Below are 25,068 nucleotides of genomic sequence, written 5' to 3' on the forward strand. Positions count from 1 at the left end.
TTTGATAAATATTTTTTAATTTATTTATTTCAATAATTATTATATTTATTTAATTTATAAAAATAAAAAATCCTGATTTCGTGTTTTTGACTAAATTGTTATAATTCTAAATTGTATCGAAGATTCTACCAAAAATAAAATTAGAGTGAGAAAGAAGGATTCATAAAAAATCATATAAAATATTATATGTACCATAAAATTCAATTACTATACTATATATTTATATATAGCATATATGTTACATTTAACTTCATTTTAATATATATTTTATAAAAAACTCTAATTTAGTTATTAATTATTGATATATACATAACATAATTAAAAAATATATGTACATAAAAAATTAATAATTAGATTAGTTATTATATACTTATAAAAAAAGATTTTTCTAAAACTAAAAAATTAATAAAATAAATAAATCAAAGAATTTATTTTTTTTAATTATAAAAATTATAGTATTAATGTTTAGTTAAATAGTCACTAAAATTAATTATTGATATAAAATATACATTAAAATATAAATTAATGTATAAGTACTATTAATGCATGATATAGCTAACGAGTTATAACTTAAATGACATAATCTCTTCATATTCATCTAATAGATTGCGGGTTTAAGTCTCAAATATTAATAAGAGAATATAGATAATTTATTTTTTTCTATTCTAGCAACGTAAACATAGTTCTCTTTAAACACAAGCCATAAACACATAAACATAGTGAAACTATAATTTTAATATGTAATTTTTGGCTTACAAATATATTATATGTACCTTCTTTTAATTTTAATTTCATATCTGTGTCTAAAATAACTAATTTTTTATTGTCAAATTTTATTTAACAATACACATTGTAAGTTACAGGACAATCTTTCTTTAAAGATGATTGATCATGCTAGATAAAGAGGTGACCTGTATATCTTTGATATACTATAACTTATGTCAACTTATAAACAAAGAATAGAGAACTAGTCAACACCAACAATTCAGGTAGTGTTATTATAAAACTTAGTATTGTAAATTAGGACATGTCTCAATTGATAGTTACAGAAAAAAAAAAGAATTATTCTTTTATTGTATGTTCATTACAAAATGAGCTTTGTAAATTATGCTATTATACAAAATAAAGAAGATTGTCTTTTCATTTGAGTCAAACAAAATCTGTCAATTTATTTTATTAAGTGCATATGAATATTTGGGGACCTATTTCTACTTCATCTTTTGTTGGCCATAAATATTTTTTAACAATAATAAAAGACAAAAGTAGGTTCACTTGGATATTTTCTTATAAAAAATAAAAGTGAAATTTCTTTTATCCAACAATTTGTGCAACTAATTGAAACCAAATTTTAAATAAAAATAAAAAACATCATGATTGATAATGGGATTGAATTTATCATGAGTTCTTTTTATGAAAAAATAGGGAATAATTCATTAGATTTCATGTATTGAGATACATCAATAAAAATAAAGTTATAGAATAAAAATATCAAGATATTTTAAATATTGATAAAGCACTCATTATTAAAGCTCATTTTTCTAAAATTTTTTAGAAATATGCTGAAGCACATGTTCTACATATTTAGTAAAAGAGAAAATACTCAATTTGGTGCCTGAAGTTACACTCGAGCCTCAATTTAGTCCTTGACGTTTCAATTGCCTCTATTTAGTCCCTAAACTTTATAAATTTTAATCAATTTAGTCCCTGCGGTGGTTTCTGCCACAAAGTCATTACCGGAGAGATGATGTGTACAACGGACTGCCACGCTGGACTCCACTAAAACGGCGTCGTTTTTGTTTGGCGCTCAAATAGCCCAAAACAACGTCGTATCATGTTATAGAGATGGAAAATGTTTTTATTAAACAAGTCGCACCGTATTCTCCCCCATAATAGGACTGTTCTTCTTCTTTCTCTTCTCTTCAATGGCGCTGCGAGTCTGACTTATCAGATTCGTTGAAGTCGCGATTCTCTTCTCTTCAATCACTTCACATTGCACCGGTCGTCTTCTCTTCACCAACGTTGACTAAGTTCGAGGTAAGCAAAATATTGAATAAAAAAACTTCTATACCCGTGATGATGCTTTGGTTTTTTCTTCACTTTTGGTTCCTCCTCTTTTTTATTTTTTATGCATTCCAGCTAAATGCATTTTGTTTTGCATGTTAGTATATGTTAGTTTTTGTGTTTATTCTATGTTAGGGTTTATGTTTTCAGTGAGTATCATTTAATTTCTTGGCTTATGTTAGATCGATCATTTCCTGTTCCTGTACCATTAATTTGATTTTGAATATTTTAGGAGAATTTTTTTTGGGTTAGGGTTTCAACATGGGTGTGTTTGTCTGATAATCAATGGATTAAGAAATAAAAAGATGGAATCAGATTGTCATATGCAATATGTTACATTTGATTCTTGCTCTGTTTTATTTAAAAGAGAGGTGCATTTTCATCAAAGTCTTAATCTCATTAAATCAATTACTTATTGCATCTTGTAACATGGAGTAATTGATCTGATTTTCTAAATGAACTTGTTTTGGTCTGTTGTTGTCTCATAACAACAATGCAATTTATGTTTTAGCAAGTCTAACGAAAGAGAGAAAAAAATATTTTGAGAGCTTTATGTACTCGGTATGTACTCCTATTATAATTGTTAGTTTCTTATATTTACAATTGAAGTTATAGTGTGGAATGATATTTTTTATGATATTTTTTAATTTTTTTGTGTGCAGATGGGAGATCAATTCATTAAAATTATATATCACCATGGAGGATCATTTGTCAAAAATAAAGATGGAAGCTTGACATACTGCAAGGAACAAATTTCAGAGTTACCTGGTTAGATACAGACACGTTAGATGTTTTTTCAGTCAGAGACTACTACAAACACATTGGGTATGATAAGGTCGAGCAATGCAGGTGGTTGGTTCCTAACTGCCATTGACAACTGGTTTGAGGATATTGACTAATGACGATGAGATGCTAAAAATGTGCTTCTATGCTGGAAAAAACAACGGAGTTGCTCATGTGTATTATGAACATGGAGTCTCTGAACCGGATTATGTTGAGGAACAACAACCATCTAAGGGAAAAGAACTGATGTATCCACCCCTGCCAAAAGTACCCACCTCTGCCCCAAATCTAACTCCCATACAAATACTCACCTCTACTTCAAAGCCAACTCCCATCCTAATACCCACCCCTGCCCCAAGTCCAACCCCCACCTCTTCTCCAAATTTAATTCCTACCCCAATATTCACTTCTACCCGAACTGAAACTCCAAACTGAAGTTAAAACAACTGAGGCAAAAAAATCAACCCAACCCAATAAATTTACCCAACTCAACAAATTAAACCAGCCCAACAATTTAACTAAATCGAAAGATAGTAGAGCAAAAAAGAATTTGACCAAGGGTGGAGGATATGTTAGAAGGCCTGTGACAAGGCAAGCAAGCAAAGGGCCTCCAACAAGATCATCATCTAAAGGAAAGCCAATTCATATAGAAATAGATTCCTCATCAGACAGCCATGATAGCTATGATAGCGTGGAAGACAGCCTTTATAAGCCTGGAGGTGAGAAAAGTTCAAGTGATGATGAAGATTCATTGAAGATTTCAGCTGTTAAAACAAAGAAATTCAAATCAAAACATGCTTCACAGGGTCATCTGAGTAAAGAGAAGAGAAAGATTTTGTTAGAGTATGATGGTTTAGTGGTGGGAGAGTATGATTCTGGTGAGGATGACAATTACTTTTTCGGTGGATTTGGTACTCATGATATGGTCGTAGCGTATGATGCTCATGATGGATATCATGATGATTTGGATGGAGGAGATTCATGGCATTCAGAGGAAATGAAGACACCTCCAGCCTCCGAAGATGAGCTATCTGAGGTGGAATCTGATGATGTATTTCCTGTGTTTAATGAAAGTGCTAGATTTGGAGAGCTACGACTTGAAGTTGGTATGAAATTTAACACAAAGCAGGAATTTAGAGAGGCTGTCCGGGAGTATTGTATCCAGGAAGGTAGGAGGATTTGGTACAAGAAGAATGATAAGGAAAGGTGTAGAGCGTTGTGCAAGATCAAAGATTGTGACTGGGTGGTTTATGCCTCAAAGGATAGTGAGGGAGTTTGTTGGCAGATAAAAACTTTTAATGATGATCATACATGTGCAAGGGAGTGCAAAAATAGGTTGGCAAATAGAAAATGGTTAGCATGTAAGCTGGTGAAGAAGTTAAGGAAGTTTCCTAATCTAAAGCACTCTGAAGCTCTTGCCTACTTCAAGAGCAAATGTGACTTGGATCTTAATAAATCTTCTCTTACAAGGGCTTTAGGAGATGCAAGGCACATAGTATATGGAGATGCAGCTGCTCAATACAATATGGTTAGAGACTACGGTCTGACTCTTCTTAAGAGCAACTCTGGGTCCACAATTAAAATTGGAGTTATCCCTCAACCAAACCCTGATGAAGCTCCTATTTTTGAAAAGATGTATATATGTTTAGACGGATGCAAGAGAGGATTTAAGGCTGGGTGTAGACCTCTTATAGGATTGGACGGAGCTTTTTTAAAGACACGCTTGGGTGGAAAAATCTTATCAGCCATTGGACAAGACGCAAACAACCAAATTTATGTCATAGCCTATGCAATTGTGAGCGTAGAGAACAAAGAGAATTGGAAATGGTTCTTGGAATTGTTACTTGAAGATCTTGGTGATTACCAACCTGGGTGGTCCTTCATTTCTGACATGCAAAAGGTAATGTTTAATCATATTATGTCTTACTAATTGAATTACATATTAATAAACTGTATTACTTTGGATCTGGATTGGCCTTGTTACTGATTCTCTGACGTCGAAACTGATTGTTATTGACTTTTATTTTATCGTCGTGGTTGAATTAGGTTGTTTTAGGGGACCATTTTGAGTTCATTTAAATTAGTTCAGGGACTAGTTTGAGTTCACTTAAATTATTTCAGGGACCTTTTTGAGGCTCGAGAGTAAATACAGTTTGTGATTTTTTTGTTTAACTTTGTACAGGGGCTGATTCCAGCACTTCGGGAAGTCATTCCAAATGCCCATCACAGATTTTGTGTATGGCATCTGTGGAAAAACTTTAACAAGCAATGGAAGGACAATGAACTTAGAGGATTATTGTGGGAATGTGCAAGGTCAACAACACAAGAAGGGTGGATTGAGGGAATGAGAAGAATTAAGAGGCTCAATGAAGAGGCATGGTCATACTTGAGCAAGTGGCCAAAGAATGCATGGAGTAGAGCTTTTTTCAGTAATGTATCCAAGATGGACAATATTTGTAACAATGCCTGTGAGGTTTTTAACTCACAAATTAAGGAGGCCAGAGCTAAACCCATCATCACACTATTGGAAGAAGTTAGAATGTATGCTACGAGGACAATTGCTAGGAATAAGGTGAAACTTAGGAGCTATATTGGAATTTTACCCCAATACAGCGTAGTAGGTTGGAGAAGATAAGGAAGGAATCAAAGAGTTGGAATCATTGGCCACCCAACCAATATGGTAGTTGATTTGGGAGAGAGGCTATGTTCTTGTGGTTTTTGGCAACTAAGTGGTAGTTAATGAATTCTTTTTTATTACATGATCAAAATTCATCTTATATGATACTATGTTTTGGTTTTCTGTTACAAATATATTTAATTATTGTTGGTTGTATCTACTGTAATTGTGTTTGCAGGGATGCCTTGTGTCCATGCTTGTGCTGCGTTGGCTAGGGCCGGAAAACGTCCTGATGAATTTTGCCACAAGTGGTTGACAATGGATGCATATAATGACACATATGCATTCCATTTAAATCCTATTACTGGCCAAGCAATGTGGGAGAAGTCTCCATACAATAGACCACAAGCTCCGAAATTCAAAAAGATGCCAGGAGCACCCAAGAAAAAACGTAGAAAGGATGCTAACGAGGACCCTGATGGAAGCAACAAGCAAAAGACCAAGATGAAGAGGTCTTATAAAAAAGGTTCTTGTCGCTATTCTGGGGAAAAAGCCCACACCAAGAGAAACTGCCCAAAAAGAAAAGCTGAAGAACTGCTATAGCAGCTGCGGCTGCTGCTGCTAAAAGTGGTAATTCCAACCCTGCTGTTCATACCATTACTACTCCAGTTGTGAACCCTACTCATGCTATTCCACCTGCTGCTGTACCATCTCAAGTTGGTGCACATCAAAAAATTCAGAATGAAGGCCAGGCTGAGGTTGAACTTGGCATGAGTCAACCAATTATGTCTCAAAATGAAGATTCTCTACAGGTAATGGTATATTTTAAATTATACATTAACTTTAATCACTATGCAAATTTATTTTTTGTTCAAATTTCACTAACTTCACACTTTTTTATAGATGGAGACTAGTTTAGTGCAACATAATGCAAGGCCCCCAAAGCTTACAACCAAAAGAATGGTGTCCCAACCATCTAGTACTCCACCAGCAACCAATGTACCAGTTGATCCAATGCAAGGTGCATCTTCAAGGACAGCCACACGACTAGCTAGTTTCATGAAATTTGTCCCTACTCCCGGATTCAAACCTCCAAGAAAAAAGAATTGAATTGTTGATCATTCTGTCTTTGGGAGCTTTATATGTAATAGGGGATTATACTTTTGGATTAGTTACCTTTTGGATTAGTTATCTTGTTTCTCTAAGTTTGGATAACTTTATAATGATGACTTCTGGTTAGTTATACTTGGAATGGTTCCTTTTGGATAATTTACTTTGTTTTGTTTGTGTGTTGCATCACACTAAATATTTTAGTTATGTTAGAATTCAGTATCGATGTGGATGTTTTATTAATGAATTATAAAGAATTTGGATGATATTTCTTATCTGACATTGTTATATTTTATTTTGTGTTGTTTGATTGATATTAACACAGGTACAATTTTTATTCATTGAGACTTAAAATAAAAACAGATACAACAATACATATAACAATATACGTTAATTTTTCTTCAAAATATTCCTGCAATCTGAATCAAAACCATCAAAATTTGGCTATTTATCAAAAAACATAAGGCCAATCTTCACCATTTCCATAATAACATAGCAACTACAAGCAAATTTATTAAAACCAATAAAGCCCCTCCCAATTTCAAAGCCCTAACATCAGATTCCAAACTTCCAATCTTCCAAGCAAAGTTCATCCTCCATTCTTCATCATTTTCATTTTTTGGTACTACTCTGCCTCTTGATTCTCCTTCTTTATAGAATTCATTAGCCCAAACAAACAACCCACACCACCTCTTGCCAACACTCTGCAAACAGATTCAGCGGAGATGGAGAAAGAATCAGACACTACAAGCGTTAGAAAAAAGTTAAGAATAATCTTGCACTTACATTGTAGTTTGGACACCCAAAAAAGGGTCTTCCTGGATTTGCATCTGTTCCTGACCATCTCAGAACGGGTCTAAACCCACACCCACACCACTCTGAAAATAGTTCTTCTCTGCTTCAAGTGGTTCTCCAACCTCCATTAGAGCGTTGATTGCTGGAACTCCCAACGGATTTACTGCTGCTACCTATCATAGACTTCATAAAAACGTCCCCCAAAAGAGGAGTAAGAATCGACGAAGAAGTTAAGGGACTTCAAATGGATTTGGGGATTAGGGATTTAAATAGTTCATGGGGACTAAATTGATGCAAAAGTTTCAAATGCCACGTAATATATCCGTTAGACGTCCAGTGTGGCAGTCCGTTGTACACATCATCTCTCCGGTAATGACTCTGTGGCAGAAACCACCGCAGGGACTAAATTGATTAAAATTTATAAAGTTTAGGGACTAAATAGAGGCAATTGAAATGTCAAGGACTAAATTGAGGCTCGAGTGTAACTTCAGGGACCAAATTGAGTATTTTCTCGACAGGATTGAAACCAAATTTTAAATAAAAATAAAAAACATCATGATTGATAATGGGATTGAATTTATCATGAGTTCTTTTTATGAAAAAATAGGGAATAATTCATTAGATTTCATGTATTGAGATACATCAATAAAAATAAAGTTATAGAATAAAAATATCAAGATATTTTAAATATTGATAAAGCACTCATTATTAAAGCTCATTTTTCTAAAATTTTTTAGAAATATGCTGAAGCACATGTTCTACATATTTAGTAAAATGTCAAACATTCAACACTTCATAATTTTTGGATGTCTTATATTTGCTTGAACTCTAATTACAAATGGAAAAAAATTGGATAAAAAAATATATATATTTTCTTTGGCTTTAAGACAAGAACAAAAGAATATATTTTGATGGATATTAATAACAATTTGTCATATTTATAAATATAATTTTTTTATGAAAATTCTTTTCCATATAAGAATTATCAAGTTTCTCATCAATTTAAACATATTTTTAATTTCAATCAAAACACTAAAACTAAATTACATAATCATGATCTGATAGATATCTTTGATAGTAGCATATATCTTTTCATACTTTAGATTTATTTTTCATTCAATATATATTGCCAAACACTTCTTCAAATACAATTGATATTTAACCACAGCCAATTTTATCCATCTTTCTAAATTTACCAGCAGTACCAACATCACATACTACTCCTATCATATTATAAATGTATACAAACTGCCGTCTCTGATAGCATAGTTCAATCTTCAATCACAAAACAATATCCGATTTTTAATTAATTTTTAATTATTTGAATTACAGTTCTCTATTACAATCACATAGTCTTTTCCATTAAAATTTTTACAAATCCATAACCAATGAGCTATGAGTAAGCTATTCTGAGTGATTATTGACAGAAAGCAATTAAAGTTAAGCTTGAAGCATTAAAAAAAAGTAAGATCTAAAAATTTACTACTTTACAAAAAAAAAACATGCAATCAGATATAAATGGGTATTTAAAATCAAATATAACTCGGATGGAACAATAAAGAGACACAAAGCAAGGCTTGTAGCTAAGCGCCTCACTCAAATACAAGGGTATGACTATTTTGATACCTTTAATCCTGTAATCAAAACGACTATCTTTTGTATTCTCTTAGCAATTATAGCTAGTAAGAACCGGTTTATTTATTAATTAGATGTGATCACTGTCTTTCTTCATGGTGATCTACCTGAAGAAGTCTATATGAAGTTGTTCCTTAGTTTAAATGCGCAGTCAAAAATGGTTTGCAAGTTGGAACAATCCTTATATGGTCATAAGCAAGTAAGTCGTCAGTTAAACTCTAAGTTATGCTATGTCTTAATTGCTTCTGGTTACTCACCAGCAAAGGCAGACTATTCTTCTTTCACTAAATCTTCTCCAACAAATTTCACTTCTATTCTTGTTTATGTCGATAATTTGGTTCTAACAGGGATGATGCAGAAGAGATCAAACAAGTGAAGATGAAATTTGACAATTTGTTCAAAATCAATAATTTAGGCGAACTAAAATTCTTCTTGGACATGAAAGTTGCAAGGAGTAAAAGAGGAATAGCTTTATATCAAAGGAAGTATATTCTTAATCTGCTAAAAGAGTATGGTTGATTAGATTCAAAATCAGCAAGCATACCTATGAATTATTCAATTCATCTCTCAAAGTCATCAAAAATATTATTGAATGATGTTAAGCCATATAGAAGAACTCATTGAAAGGTTGATATCAAAAATCAATGTTCAGATATTTTTTTTTTCTTAAAAGATTTTTGGTGTTATGAGAAAGTAAAAATCAATAAATAGTTACTCGATCATCTTTAGAGACAAAGAGTATCAAGTAATGATTTTTGCAACTTATAAAGGAATTTGACTTATGTATATCTTGAATAATTTCAAAATCAAGTTATCAGGTCCTATAATATTATTTTATGACAACTAATCTGTTAGAAATATTACGACTAACCTAATATTTTATAAAAAGATGAAATACATTAAGATTGATTACCACAAATTAAAAAAAAAAATTAAAATAATTCCTTAAATCTCATGCTAATTCTATCAAGAAAATAATTTATTGATGTTCTTATAAAGGCACTTCTACAGTTCTACTAAATTTTTTTGAAAAAATATGTAATAAGTTAGGAATGTTTAATTTATACACTTTTAATTTATGAAAGACTATTAATTAATATATGAGTATTACTAACGATGATATATGAAGGTAGCAAGTGATAGATAGTAGCCTCTAGCATGAATTATATAAAGATGGTCGGTGATAGTGGATACTATGTAACACTAATAGATGATACTTAAAATTGTTAATAAGGAGGTAGTTAGTATAACAGACATAAATATTAGCTAGTACATATTTTGTATCAGAATTAGTTATGCTTTTTTTCTCTTTTTTTTTTGTTATATATGATTGCACATTCAACTTTTATAATGTGTAATTTTTTATTAGGATTTTGTTAGGTATATAATAGTTTTGTAAACAATATGAATAATAAATTATAAAATTGGCTTAATAAAATAAAAATATACTATACTCTTAAATTATTCATTTAAATTTTAATATTAGGATATCCACACACCTAATAAATTGAACATCCAATATATTCATTATTCATATTATTTAGTATTTTCTATCTATATTTTTCTTTTTTATTATTATAATATTTATATTTTTCATTATTCATATTATTCACATTATTTATGCATATTTTTATATATTAACACATAGGGGCTAATTTAGCTAAAAAATTTGAATATGGAAGTAAGATGAGTAATATACTTTAACATGATAATTTTTGGTGTTTTTTTAAATTGTGAGAGTATACAAATCAGATCCTCCGATTTGTGTTTAAAAAGTGGAAAAAAATTCAGAGTAAACAAATCGGAGGATCCGATTTGTGTTAAAAAATTGAAAAAAATTCAGAGTACATAAATCGGACCATACGAATTGTTTGATTTTAAAATTTGACCGACTTGTGGTTGGACAGATATGAATTTCAGAAGTTAGAAAACGGACCCTCCGAATTGTTTGTTGTTGTCAATTTTTTTCATGAAATGAAATATCTAAAGCAACTCAAACTCTCCAAGTTATTCCATTAATACCACATGACTATAAAACACCTTTATTTTCCATATCCGAGTTCAACACTACCGTTACTTCCATATTCAAATTAAAAATCGGGCAAATTTCAGCGAAATAACATTTTTGTAATTTTATGAATTCTGTTTAATATATAAATCAGTTGAAACGGCGTATCCATGAAAACGAGAAGTGCATGACACACATACACTACACTCACCTCAGCTCACTACTCACTACTCTCACTCTCCGTCATGGCAACCAACGCCAACACCACCGCCGGTGAATGCCTTACGGCCTTCTCCGACAACGGAACCGTGGAGAGCTCCCGTTACTTCCACGCCCGCCGGACAGTCCTGGAGATGCTCCGCGACCGCGGCTACGACGTGCCGGACTCCGAGTTGACTCGCTCCCTTGCCGAGTTCCGCTCGCTCTATGGCCGAATTCCCAACGCCGAAACCCTCCGTATCTCCGTCTCACTTCGCTCTGATCCCTCCAAAATGGTACGTACCTAAACCCCTACGTATACGCATACGAATATACGTACGACTTCTCGTGACGTTTCACTTGCTTAGTTCTGATCTGAATTTGAATTTCTTTCTTACATTCTCTGTCTTTTGTATTGTGTAGCAAGAAATAGAAAGATGCTTCCTTTATTTTTGTTTTTTGAAGTTTATTATGAAACTGCGCTCAAAATGGTACGTTACAAAGGGTTTTTCATTTGAGGTGGGAGAAGAAAAGAAACTAAGCTATTTGATTTCAGAAACGTCTTTTTTTTTTTTCATTTCATTTTCAATCTATTTTTTTCCATCAATAATTGATTAGGTTTTAAAGTTTTGCTACAAATTTTGGGATAGGCAATTTATAAGAAAAGTTTCATGGTAATATTTATTTACATAAACTTACCAAAAGCCTAAAAATCATTTCTAAATATCCGAATGGTTTAGATATTAATTTTTTATGAAAGGCCTATTAAATTAACATGTATTTTTTATGGATAGAATTTTTAGTATTTAATCTTTTATTAATAAAAAATAGTAGCCAGAAGAATCAAACTTTGGCTCTTCTTTAGGTTTATTTATTAAATTTTGTCCTATTTTGTTAAGCATCGAATTATTAGCAAATAAAAAATAATTTTATTTAGTATTTTCTATAATGTATCCACTTTTATAAATAATACATTCATCTGTTAAGATTTAGTTGATGTGCTTGTTATTGGTGTTTTATATATTCATTATTGATTAATGTTTATGTTTGATTTTTTTTGCGATTTTTTTTTTCTTGATTGCTTACAAATAAAAAAGTATCAATGAGTAGCAAATCCAATGAAGGGTTCATATGCATATAATTGAAGTTACCATATTTGCTGTCAAAATTTAGAGGTTTTAACATTTTATCAACACTAGGATAATGTTATTTACACACCTGAAAAATCTTATGAACATATATATATTTATTATTGGATTTATTGCTTTTTTATATAGATATCTAATTGGACACCAAGTTAGGTGTGAAAAATAACATTTTTGATATCTAGATATGAAATAACATAAAACAGAAATTAGAAAACTGTTGTATATATCCAAAGGAAGATATTTTTTTGTTCATTTATAAGAACAACCCTTAATTATTATATTTTAAATTGTGCTAAATAATTTGTATATTCGAAGATCTTGATAGGAGATCGATGAAGCAAAAATCATAAACTGAATTAGGGTCCTCAACCTCAACAAATATTAAGTGAAAAATGTCATTGACAACTTAGATTATATATCTAATAAGTTAACGGTGATTGCTCACGTGAAGTTATTTTCGTACAAAATTAATAATATAAAATTATTAAATAATAATTTAATCAAACAAGGGAAGTTATCTAATAGTTTTGAAGAAGTTAATGTGCATTTTACCTTTTTTTTTTTATGTTTTTAACATTTTCTATGACCAAGGAAGAGCAAGCCCCACACCACTCTCACACACACAAAGAAGGGAAAAACAAAAAAAGATGCTTAAGAGTGAGGATGGTTTTGCTGTGCAGGTACTGGTTGTCTTTATGGGACCCGTTGATATTATTAAAAAACAAACTCTAAAGAGTATACATGACCAGATTCCAGATAAAGGAAAATTGAATGGACTGCTAGTTATCGTGCAAAGCAAAATGACCTCGTATGCAAAAAGGGAACTGATGGAAAGTTATCCATCTAAAGTTGAGATTTTTGAGGTAATTTACCCTCATGAATGCCTACTTCTTTCTTTTTATCCATTTAGTTTTTTCTAGTGTTCTTCTGCATAATATTTTCAATATCCATGAGACCTGAACGTGAGGTTGCTCAAGCATGCATGAGGGCCTAGCCATTTTAGCATACACTTGTTTGATATGATGATTTTTTTTTTTTTCTCTATACTAATGCATATTTAGTTCTTGCTTTTTGGTGATGTTTTTACCTTCTTGATAGATATGTTAGTAAGCTTCATTAGAAGAAATGCTATTTGTACACTAAAATCAGTCACCAATATATTTGTGTATAAATACATGTGTGGTTTAATTTATTTTCATAATATATTTATATTCGAGCATATATTTTATACTGGTGACTGATTTTGGTGTACACATAGCATTACCAGCTTCATTATGTATACTAACAGTTACAGGCACTTCGTGCCTTTGGTGGTTGAGGAAATAAAAAAAGTCACAAGAGATTGTCTTAAAAGATTGTATATAGAAGGGTATTTTTGGTTTCAGCAAATGTGGACATTTTAATGTCATCAACAGAGTTTCATAAAAGCGATGATAGGAAAGATTTCACAGATAGGAAAAGTTGAGACTAACTTTGCATAAGAACATAAAAATGCATTTGCATGAATTATCAGCTTCCAATTTCCTGTATTTGGCTTGTGGGGCATCAATATTTCTTGAATTTCCCTTCTCTGAGAAATGGGCTTATTAGTATCAGAAACTCATAATTTTCTTGGAGATGTTTTTGTGTGTTAATTTTTCTTGAGAAATAAAATATCCGTTTTAAAATCCTTAGGAACTGATTATGGTAATTTCTCATACATTAGTTATAAAACTATATATCAATTTAAAATAGTCTTAATGTTGATATGGCAAGTTTTCATTCTCATTTTTGCATTTACATAAACATCGACAAATGATAATACCCTTTTTTTTTCGTGTGTGTGCACGCATGCGCTTAGATAACTGACTTGCTGGTCAATATGGCAAAGCATGTGCTGCAGCCAAAGTATGAGGTATTGACAGCTGATGAGAAGCAAGCACTGCTCATGAAACACAACTTGGAAGAGAAGCAGGTAATGTATCATTCTTACTATGCTCATGCAATTTAATAATAATGTCACTTTGCTTGAACAATAAAGGCAAACATACTATTTGGATCAGAATTATGAATTAGTTATTCACTATTTTTGGCCTTCTTTTTCAGCTGCCACTCATGCTAAAAACTGAAGCCATTGCTCGCTATCATGGATGGGAGAAAGGACAAGTTGTGAAGATCACTCACACTGGTGGCCTCATTCATTCTCTTGTCACTTATCGCTGTGTGGTGTGATGCAAAATTAAAATCACAAATGCAATGCAAAACTAAGTTCATTGTTAAATAGTATTGCATGTCACCTAAATATACAGGCACGCAAAATTTGTTATAGAGCATTTTTTAAAATATCGTCATCATTTGTATAATAAGAATAGAACGAGAATAGTGTGTTTGATGAGCTATGGACGAAGGCAGAATTTTGGTGGAAGAAAAAATTCTAGTACAGACAGAAGATCAGACAAGGAGAAGATAAAGGCAAAAATGGAAGAGATACCAATTTTTTTGCGATGACTGAAAAATTCAAACCAGAGTGAAGAAGAAAATTATGGATTCTAGACACAATGGTTGAAAAGCTGAAACCAAGAACATACATAAAACCAAATCAAAAATCACAAGTCACACTCGGCATGATGATAAGGGGCAAGTATTGCAAGTATGGACACCCCAAACCAACTTTAAAGTCTGGTCTAAAGTAAGTCACGCCAAGACTGTAAGAATTCTATGTCTAAGTGTGGCTTGGCTACACACATTTTTGATGCAGTCATGATCTAATAACGTCTTAGTAGACGTCGACCTTGAGAGTATGGTCAGATACTGAGATACATAGCGCAATGTTTTCAGTACATAAGAAACATAAATATTATCGGCGACAAGCATGCACGAAACAGGTGCTCAGGATTCTGCTAGGGTGGGATTATGATCTGGATAGCTGACAACAGAAGAAAACATTTGCATTACAGTATATCCATATATATATTTAAAATGGAGTCTAGCAATGAAGCATGGAAGTAATAAGGAAGGAATTACCCTCAGATTTATTGGGAATGGCTTTTTTCACTGAGAGGCTTCGAGCTCCTGCGTGTTTGATGCATTCTCGGAAGTGTCCAAGCAAGGACTGTTTTTTATTTGATCCATAGACTGAGCCTCAAATAATGACCAAGAATTCTTGAACTCCGGGTGAGGCATTTGTTGATTACTTTTCAAGTCCTCGTCTGGCAAGCTAGTCACAGGAAAATTCACCATGTTAGCTGCTTTGCTTTCAAAATGAACCTTCGAAGACATCGGCGAGTCCAGTTTATCCGAATAGTTTGCAGCTAAGTCCGGAGGACTATGAAAGAGAAGATGAGCCACAGTTCGATCAATAGGATTCGTCTGTGTTTCAACATCAGGGACCCTGGTATATCTGTAAGATCATTGTGGTTCATGCACACATCACATGTTAGCATCTTACAAGGGAAAGCAAGTGATATCCATAACTAAATATATAGATTAATATGTATTTTTCCACAAGATGAACATGCTTATAGTTTTCATTGAGCATACACTTTTTCTAATACGCATAACTAGTAACATTAGCTCTTAGCTCTATCAAGTTACAAGCAGGTGTTAAGTTAATCAACAAAATTCCTGTCTGTTCAGTGAGCTATAGATCACCTATTTACTCTTGGCAACCTGATCTGGTGTCAGTTAATCATTTTTTGAAGCTTTGGCTTAAGTGGAAGTAGTGGGTCTCACTACCCATAGTCCACTTGTTATGATTTGTTAATCAATTCCCGAATTTCCAAGGGATTAGCGTCTTTCTTTTGAACAGAAGGATATATGATTTTGCAAATGGTTATGGATATTCAAATTATAATAATCGAATAATCATGCATAACTGAATTACAGTTCAGCGGCATATGCTCACATTGCTGTAACCAATTCCATTTCAGAATTTAGCACAAGTTTCACGTGTGAAGAATGCTTATGCTAAGGAATTGTTTACAAGTTAGGATTTTGGGGGGAGGGAAGAGGAAGGAGGGGTTTGTAGTGTAAAAATAAATCTAACACAACAAGTCTTTCCTTTTCTTTCCCTTTCCTCCAAAACCCCAACACCTAAATAATCCCTTATTAATATTATTATTATGATGATGATGATGATGATGACTGACATTTACTCATAAAATCATGCCAGAAGACAAATTTAACCATGACAAATTTCTACTTCTGTGTGAATTTGTTTCCAGTGATGAAAAATCACACACACACAAACTTGTACACAAGCACCAAATATTTCACAAATGCATACAGCAACTGCAATAAGTTTTTAACAAGTCATGGCTATTAAAGTAGCTGAGAATTGCAAAAGCTTTCCTGACCTGTTTTGGGTGTTTTTTTCTTCTCTTGCAATGACTTCAAGTTCTTCTCTGCTACTTTTGTTAGTACTGCTAGTATCACTGGCATAATGCCTTTGAATTGCACTCTGTGCCAAACGGAACAAGCTGTCTCTGATGCAGAGTCTTATTTGGATGTCTAACTGTAGAAAAAGTTTGCCTCGGGATTGTGGCAATGTCTGAATTAGTACACAAATAATCATATTATAATGAATATACTATTAGCCAATAGCTTAACAAACCTTAGATATTATATCCTGAAGCTTGTACAGTATGGCATCTTCAACAAAATCATTATCAACTGCTGCAGAGACTGTATTAGAATCATCTTGTTCAATCGGGGGATCAAGAGAAGGCAGAGTTAAATCTTCATTTTCTAAATCGGTTCCATCACTGAGAGTACTTTGGTTTTCCATGGGAGACTTTTGAGTGATGGATTTATTAGTGCTAGGAACTTGATGACCCAACTGTTGTCTTTGTTTCTGAATAGCAAGCATTGCCTGCATTTGCTGTCGCCTCCTCAACTTTTCAATTTTCTCCTGAGGGGTCATGGTTTGAGGCTTGACCGAGTCCACAGACTTCTTCACAGGATTCATTATACCAGGAGACACTTCATACCCAGAAAGAACAGGCTGACATCTAGGGTCTCCTGGTTGGGTCTGTGATAGCATTGGCATACCAGCATATGTATTAGTAAGGTTCCCGTACACAGGTGATGCAACATATGGATTCATCATGTTCTGGTATAGTGTTTGAGGTCCTTGAAGATGCTTCTGTTGACCAAGAATTGAAGAGGGAGAAGGTTGCATGACAGAAGGTGCCAACTGATTCTCAAATTGTCTTGCCATCCCTCCTGAAGACGACCAGTTACCATAAGGGCCATGCAATGCTTTCCCCTCTTGTTTCACCTGTGAGCTTTTCCGAGCTTTCAACGAATTTTTCTGCTTCAGGGGCTGCACATGTATAAATTGGACAAAGATCAAATACTTTGTCGGGTAGGAGAAGGAAACAGTAAAATGTAGTTGTTGCACATGATAATGTTGAGATTATTCAGCTGTGTATGAAAAGAAATTGAAGATCTTATCAAACGAGATACACGTTAGGAAAACGATGCTGCCAATGGCTGAAGACGGAAGCGGCACATTATCACAGGTGGCTTGGAGGCATGGTAGTGAATAATCACTGACATTATCATATGAGAGACAAAATAAACAGGAAATTATTTTAATTCAACTACACATACCTGCTGATCCTTTCCCGATGGCTTACATCCACCTCCAGCAGATCCCACATCAACTGTAGTTGCACAAGAATTTTGTATATCCTTAGATGCAGCACCACCAACCTTCCCATAACTGAGAGAAAATGTTTGATCATTGCAATGAGCATGTTCTTCTTTAATTTCCAAAGGCTCAGATCTGTTCCTTAAAGATCCAGCTGGACTTAGTGCATCTACTGGTATGGGTGCTGGACTGTTATTCACATCTTTAGAGGACCAAAGCTCATCAGAATTATCAAGAGTTACATTGCCAAATATAGGGTCATCATTGCTGCAAAATCATCACTTGTGAGAATATTCAGTCAGATAGATGCCAATCTAAAATAACAAAGATCACACATTCTGAAAGCCAAGGGGACTAAAATGCACATATCTATGCAGATAGATGCACATTTTCAAATAAGCAGTCAACCAGTCACTCTTGAACTTCCTTCCCATGTTACCGATCACATGCATGACAATACATCGTAAATGTATGTATCCCATATAAAACAGTTCAAATATCTACTTTACCTGAAAATTCGATCAAGGTCATCAAAACTGCCTATGTTAGCCCAGCCATAATCCACAAAGTCACCTTGCTCTTTACCTTCATTAGCATTTTGGAAAACTTCTGCATCCTTATCAAGCTGTGTAGTCTCTTCTGCCAAACAAGTACACAATTAGGAATGGCAATATGCAGGATTACACATCATGCATGTTTATCATTTCCATAAATGATTCTGGAACACAAACGCAAAATACATCAGCAAACACATCTAAACATGGATGTGCTTACTATATACACATAATTCCAGAAGAATTAGCAATTTTACCACCTCTCGAGGAACTGAATTTGCCTAGTTCACTTAAATTTTTAGATACTTCAGTACCCAGAGAGCCCTGATCAATTTTATCTACAGTGGATAAAGACAGGTCGGGCCATGAGTCTTTTCCATAGCCTGAGCCAGATAGTCCTCCACCAGTATCATGGTTGGAACTGCTTCCTATCTTTCTTTCATGAAAATTTGTTTTATCCTCAGGTTTCTTCTGCTCATTCAACTTTGTCCCAGCTTCTTGATTCCATTCTTTCTTGTTGCTAAGATCTTCATTTCCCTCTGGATAGGGCACAATATGATCATCATTCTCACCAGCTTCACCCCATATTATGTTAGCAAGCTGAAAACAATCCAGTATAAAACATTCATAAACACGAGTAAATTTTACAGCAACTTGGTATCCATTTTGTAATGTAAAAGATCACTGTTTGAAGCTGCAATTGAATATAATAGAGCAATAAAGAATTACAAAAGGAGAGGAGGATAAGGATTCCTCCAAAGGAACGCTAACCTCGATTATAATAATAAGAAGAAAACCCTTATCTAAACAAAAAAGTAAATCATATAATAATGGTAAATTTAAAAACTAATAATATTGTTATATATTTGTTTATTTATAACATTATGAAAGCCAAGGAACACCTAAAGGTTGTGACAACATAAAACACTTTGGAAGGATACATCTGTATGGCAATATATAGTGTTGATAAAATCAATCCTAAGTAAACTTCTATGACATTGTTACTATCTTCCTCTTCTTTTATATTCCTACAGATTCAACATTTATAATCCTACCCAGCCTGAAATATGACTTGCATTTCGATAAAGAAAAGTTTGATAGCACAACGATAGCCATTGCATTTTCAAGAACTTACAAATTAGAAATGACAGATATCTATTCAGTATCACTGACTTGAAGAGACTGTTGGGATATGCTAGCACCTATTAGGATAGGTTCATTATCTGTATTAATACTTTAATTTAGAGGCATTAGTATGAGACATGAATTACCAATCACTAGACAATAATTGCCAACTATCCTAGAATGTACATCCGCTATACAAAATCATTATGAAAGAAATAATATACAGTTTTCCATAACATAACGACATAGTTATTTCAAGAAATACACATAGCATTTGATTTTTGCGGGTATTTATTTAAATATATTGAATAATGACAATCATTCTTATATTAAAGTATTTGTAAATTCACTTGTCAAAATCAAGAATATATGCGATTTGTGGAGAAAAGACCAGTAGAGCATCTAGTAACTAGTAAGGACGGTAGATTAGGGGCAGAGAGACCTAAGAAAACTTTGCATGAGGTGGTCAAGACTCGAGAGAGATATGATCATAATGGGCTTACTTCAGATATGACACATGACATGGCACAATGGCGTTATTTGAAAGTAAATCTGCAATTTCAAGACCAGCTAAGGGAATCTGAACAGCCAAACGTACAGCCACTTGCCATAAGTTAAATGATAAACATGTCCAATAACATTGAAACCAGATGTAGATATGAGCTACTTGATAGTTGATATTGCTTCTCTGTTATCTGTGTGATAAAATAATCAATTCCACTCTTTATATGACCTGAGGGAAAAGTGTACTTGCAATCAATAAGGAAAATGAAAAGGTGTTACAAGAAGCTGGTAAGCAAGATCACAGGGAAATTGATCCAGAAATAGTGGAGCACGGCAAAGCAAAGTGCATAGAGCTAAAATAACTAATCTAGATATAAGAGTATATGAGAGAGATTTGCTATGGAAATCTCTCAGACTGATATGACTCTCAATCAATATTTCCATTTTCTGGAAATTCTATCTTCTTTCTCCATTCTTTACACTTGCCTCCAAATTTTTCGCCAATGTAGGTGGGGCTCTGGCCTCTGAATTTGATGGATCAAGGATAGTTTAGTAACGGTATTTGCCCTTTTCTTCTATACTGCTTGTATCAGTGTTACTGTTTTATTTCCATCACTGATTACTTCAGACTTCATACAGTGATTTTGGGTGTATACTTGATTTGGTGAATTACATCTATCATAATTCTCTTCCTGTAATTTTTGTGTTGAGGGTGCTACGTTTCATGCTTACATTGTCACCATCTTGATTATATATATGAAATCACAGAAGACAATGAATCAGAAAGCAGTCACTGGCAAAATCGTTGGAGAAGAAATCAGCACATCATCACACAGATAGTATTGACTTTTCTTATCTTTTTTAGGAAACAGGCCTGGTAATTCTGTTAACCTTCCATCTCTTTAGCACTTCAATATTGACCATCTTCATCGCTCCTTACAGCTTCCATATTGTGGTCAAGTCCCAGAAATTTACCATAAGGCCCTTTACTCAATTCACGGTGCAAGAAACAATTTTGAATGGCATTGTCCTTTAATGGTGACAGCTTAGTTTTAGTACTTTGATATCCTCTTCTTCCATCTCTTCTTCCACTTTGCAAGAAACCTATGCCATTAACAATAGGACAAACCTTGAATCAGTCCTAACCTCTGTTCAAAGTTTCTTCGCATGCAACATCAGTTTCTTAAGTTCTGCTTCAAATCCTATTTCTGCATGTCCTGGAATTCCAGCCCCTCAAAGAATTTTCACTCATCTTGCTACAAAGTTAACTTATTCCCATCTCTTACATTTTACATCGGAGAAATTCTGTACTCAAACAAGGAACTGATGGGAAAATGCAGCATATCCAAGTGAACATGTTTTTTTCACCTCGAGGAACTCTTTCAAATACATTCCTATAGGAGAGTAACCAGATTCAAATTAAGGATATCCCGTCTCTCATTGTTTTCCCCTTTAAATTTTTTGTACTTTGCCATGCTTCAATAAGCATGAAGAATTCTAAGAACATTCAAACAAATCATGTAAGCCTTACTTTCCCTTCTAGCTCATAGATGAATCTCCAAAGACACAACAACAACAACTAACAACAAAAGGAACAAACACAAAAAGACAAAAAATAAAAAAACTCCGAAGTAATAAAACAACACCTTCACCTCAATCCTTTTACTCCATGCTTAAATCACACAGAAAATAATCAAATTCATTGCAACAACAGCAAGAATCTAAGCAGTTCTTACAACACCAACACATCTCCATTAATTAAAAAAAGAAAAACAAAAAAAAAGGAACAAAATCTGGATAATTGACTATGTTCAGAATTTCAGCTAAAAAATTCAAAAGTAAAAGTTAAATAACAAAGAAAGTAGGTTGAGAAAATTTGACTAACCTCTTCGTCGTTCCAATCAAACATCTCTTATAAAGCAATCCACGAAATCGAAACCAGAATCAAAGACTAGGCCGCGAATTAGCTCACTCATCGCCGGAATCACCACAAGATTTTACAGTGAAACGCACACCATCAACTCCAACGACAGAATCGAAACGGCGTCGCTTCAAGCTTCTCCCATAAACACAACAGTGCATGCAAGGTTTCAGAGAGAGAGAGAGAGAGAGAGAGAGAGAGAGAACTGCAGAAACAGATTTCAGTTGCAAGTTGCAGGAAGAGTAACGCAGTTTCCAGAGAGAGAGAGAGAGAAAGAGAGAGAGAGGTGTAAGGTGTTTGTGTATGAGATGGGGTCGAGTGCACGTGACCTCACGTGAGTAGGTGACTGAATGGCTTACAATTGGAGCGTGGGTCCCGCGTGAGAAACACGTGTGAATGGGAGCGTATCTAAAGTAGTGGCTAAGAATGGCCCTATCAAATGCTTTCACCTCATTGGTTATGTTTTCCCTTCTTTGCTTTTAAATATTTTTCACTCTTTCATTCTGCGTTTCGCGTTTCGAAGACTTGTCGTTTCGTCCGCTACCCGTGAGCTGTGTGGGCCCCACCATGGGGCGTTTTCCGTGGCTGTGGTCGTTTTGCCGGTCGCTTTCAATATGGGCCTGTGTGGGCCCAATAAGGCCATATTTATCCAAGTCAGAAAATTCAGCCTGGGGAGATTCACATTCATCTTCTTTTTGGGACTTGAAAGTTGAAACTTGAAAGTAAGAATTTCTTCGGTAAAATCCAGATATTCTTTTAACTAAACAAAATAAGAGTTTAAATTGAATTGCAGTTCGTATGAAATTAACTTTTAAAAATTATTAAATAATTTGATAAATTTGACTAATTTTGATTTAATAATTTTTAACCATTAATTTTATATGAAAATAATTATACGTAAGTTTTTACTTTAATTTTAATGTATTATAAAGTGTTTTATAAAATTATCTAATTATATTTTTTTAGATTATTTTTTATACAATTAATATAAAAGATACTATTTTTTATGTAATATTATGTAATTAAATAAATATATAAAATTATTTTATCAGAAAATATATAAAAATTAAATTCATCAAATAAAATAAATATATAACTACCAAATGGTCTTGACATAACTTTGATTATATATAGTGTGTAAATCGCTTGAGATATTACAATTTATAATTATACGTAATATTTAAGAACAAAGGAGTTTTACACATCCGTTATCCCATCAATTATTTTTAAATTTATTATTTTAAAAATAATTTAAACTTCTTGTTAAATGCTATATGAAACTATTTATCATATTAGTAAATAATCAAAATTAAACTCAATACACACACTTGTAGAGATTTATATAAAAAAAATTGCAATGCAAAAATAATACATAAATCGTTATGTATTTATTTTGGTATTGTTTAACATAAATGCTCGTAAGATTATAAAGTTTAAAGATTTTCAACCGTTATCAATAACTATTCATCTAAATAAAACTTGTAAAATTAGGGTAAAACTCACATGTAATTAGGGGTTATAAACGGATTAGTCCATCTTGCACTATCTCGTTCGCCAAAAGTCCGTCATATAATTATTTTTATATGAAATTGATAACTAATAATTGTTAAATGATTTGATAAATTTAATTAGATGCTCATCTAATAATTTTAAATTATCAACTTTACACAATGATAACACATGTAAATTTTTTTGTAAAACTAATCGATCAAAATTGGAGATGTCTTGACTTTTAAAAGTAAACTATTTTAAACAAAAAAATTCATTTAAAATCAATTTAAATATCATATAATTATAGTAAGGGAAAAGCTCTACATTCATATAATTTTTTCATCCAAACTATCTAAGTAACTTTAATCAGACAGACGCGCCTTCCCAACCTCCTTATACATTTTTTATGCACGCGCCTCATATAACGTATATAACGTAAACCTTCTACTGCGTGATAAACCTTTCTCAACGTAAACCTTGTTCTCTTCTCGCGTTTTCATTCTTCTTCTTCTTTTCTGTTTGTGTTCTTCTTCTCTGCTCGCATTCTTCATTATTGATCTGCATTGAATTCAACACAATAAGCCCCGTCGTTCTTCTTCTTCTTCGTTTTTTTCTTCAATCTACACTTCTGAATAGAAACAATGAATGATTCAACTTTAAATCAGTTGAATGAGGTTATTACGTTGAGACAGTTATGAAATGATTGCTACATGTTATCACAATAATCTTAAACACTGAACAAAGTAAAAGGAGGCCACCGAACCGAACAACATTCACCTGGTGATCAAAATCACAAAGGTCACCGAACTAAAAAATATTTATGTGGTGAATAAATGGTGATCAACTTTAAATTAACAAGAATAGTATTTATCCTCCTCTTCCTCCTCCTCCTTCTTCTTTCAAATTCGCGCATGTAGGTTCTTCTTCTGCTTCTTCTTCTTCGCGCACGCAGATTCTTTCACTATAATTATCACCAACAATACCAATATTTTGCTCGGTTAAGTGGAGTTGCTTATTTTAATTCACTTGATTGTTAATGTGTTCAGTTGAGTCCTTGTGCATGCAGAAATATTTTTCTTATTGATTGAATGCTTATCACGTTTTATTCAGTACATGATCGGTGTTCGGTTCAGTGGTGTTGACCATTTTTAGTTCACCTGATTGTTACGTGTTCAGTTAACTTCTTTTGCATGGAAAAATGCTATTCTTGATGATTGAATATTTACGACGTTTTATTCAGCACATGAATGTTGCTCGCTTCAGTGGAGTTGTTCATTTTGATTTACTTTATTGTTAGTGTGTTCAATTGAGTTCTTGTGCATGTAAAAATATTTTTCTTGATGATTAAATATTTATGACGTTTTATTCAGCACATGAATGATGTTCGGTTCAGTGGTGTTGACCATTTCGGTTAATTTATGTTCTACACAATTCAAAACTCTTCCTCCTCACCTTCTACTGCTTCTTCACCAAGGAGAGAAAGAGG

General features: G+C 33.1%; 2 protein-coding genes across 3 annotated transcripts; one reads left to right on the plus strand and one right to left on the minus strand.

Moving 5' to 3' along the window:
- Positions 1 to 11,206: 11,206 nt before the first annotated feature.
- LOC107471768 (DNA-directed RNA polymerase V subunit 5C) lies at positions 11,207 to 14,688 on the plus strand. The gene is made up of 4 exons (XM_052255493.1): positions 11,207 to 11,503; positions 13,036 to 13,218; positions 14,238 to 14,309; positions 14,441 to 14,688. The coding sequence occupies exons 1-4, from the start codon at positions 11,255 to 11,257 to the stop codon at positions 14,564 to 14,566; spliced, it is 630 nt and encodes a 209-aa protein (XP_052111453.1). The 5' UTR covers positions 11,207 to 11,254; the 3' UTR covers positions 14,567 to 14,688.
- Positions 14,689 to 14,896: 208 nt separating this feature from the next.
- On the minus strand, positions 14,897 to 22,399 carry LOC107471867 (protein LNK2). Of its 2 annotated transcripts, none has more exons than XM_021132933.2 (8): positions 22,056 to 22,399; positions 18,799 to 19,141; positions 18,497 to 18,623; positions 17,948 to 18,254; positions 16,947 to 17,657; positions 16,690 to 16,847; positions 15,359 to 15,734; positions 14,897 to 15,260 (listed from the first exon to the last, which is right to left on the minus strand). In XM_021132933.2, exons 1-7 carry the CDS (start codon positions 22,077 to 22,079, stop codon positions 15,386 to 15,388), a joined length of 2,019 nt encoding a protein of 672 aa, XP_020988592.1. In that variant the 5' UTR covers positions 22,080 to 22,399; the 3' UTR covers positions 14,897 to 15,260; positions 15,359 to 15,385. The 2 variants fall into 2 exon arrangements, with proteins under 2 accessions (XP_020988592.1, XP_015946873.1); XM_016091387.3 differs by having other exon boundaries at positions 18,497 to 18,626; positions 22,056 to 22,398.
- Between the last annotated feature and the right edge of the window lie 2,669 nt (positions 22,400 to 25,068).

This window comes from Arachis duranensis, chromosome 10, assembly GCF_000817695.3.
Source record: "Arachis duranensis cultivar V14167 chromosome 10, aradu.V14167.gnm2.J7QH, whole genome shotgun sequence".
NCBI classification, from domain to species: Eukaryota; Viridiplantae; Streptophyta; class Magnoliopsida; order Fabales; family Fabaceae; genus Arachis; species Arachis duranensis.

Excerpts from the sequence above, each read along its gene's own strand:
- LOC107471867 (XM_016091387.3), bottom strand. The coding sequence starts at position 22,079 with ATGTTTGATTGGAACGACGAAGAG. Across the intron at positions 19,142-22,055 it reads TTGATTGGAACGACGAAGAG|CTTGCTAACATAATATGGGG; the intron begins GTTAGTCAAATT and ends GATTGTTTTCAG. Across the intron at positions 18,255-18,496 it reads GACCTTGATCGAATTTTCAG|CAATGATGACCCTATATTTG; the intron begins GTAAAGTAGATA and ends ATGATTTTGCAG.
- LOC107471768 (XM_052255493.1), top strand. The coding sequence starts at position 11,255 with ATGGCAACCAACGCCAACACCACCGCCGGTGAATGCCTTACGGCCTTC. Across the intron at positions 13,219-14,237 it reads CTAAAGTTGAGATTTTTGAG|CCAAAGTATGAGGTATTGAC; the intron begins GTAATTTACCCT and ends CATGTGCTGCAG. Across the intron at positions 14,310-14,440 it reads ACAACTTGGAAGAGAAGCAG|CTGCCACTCATGCTAAAAAC; the intron begins GTAATGTATCAT and ends CTTCTTTTTCAG.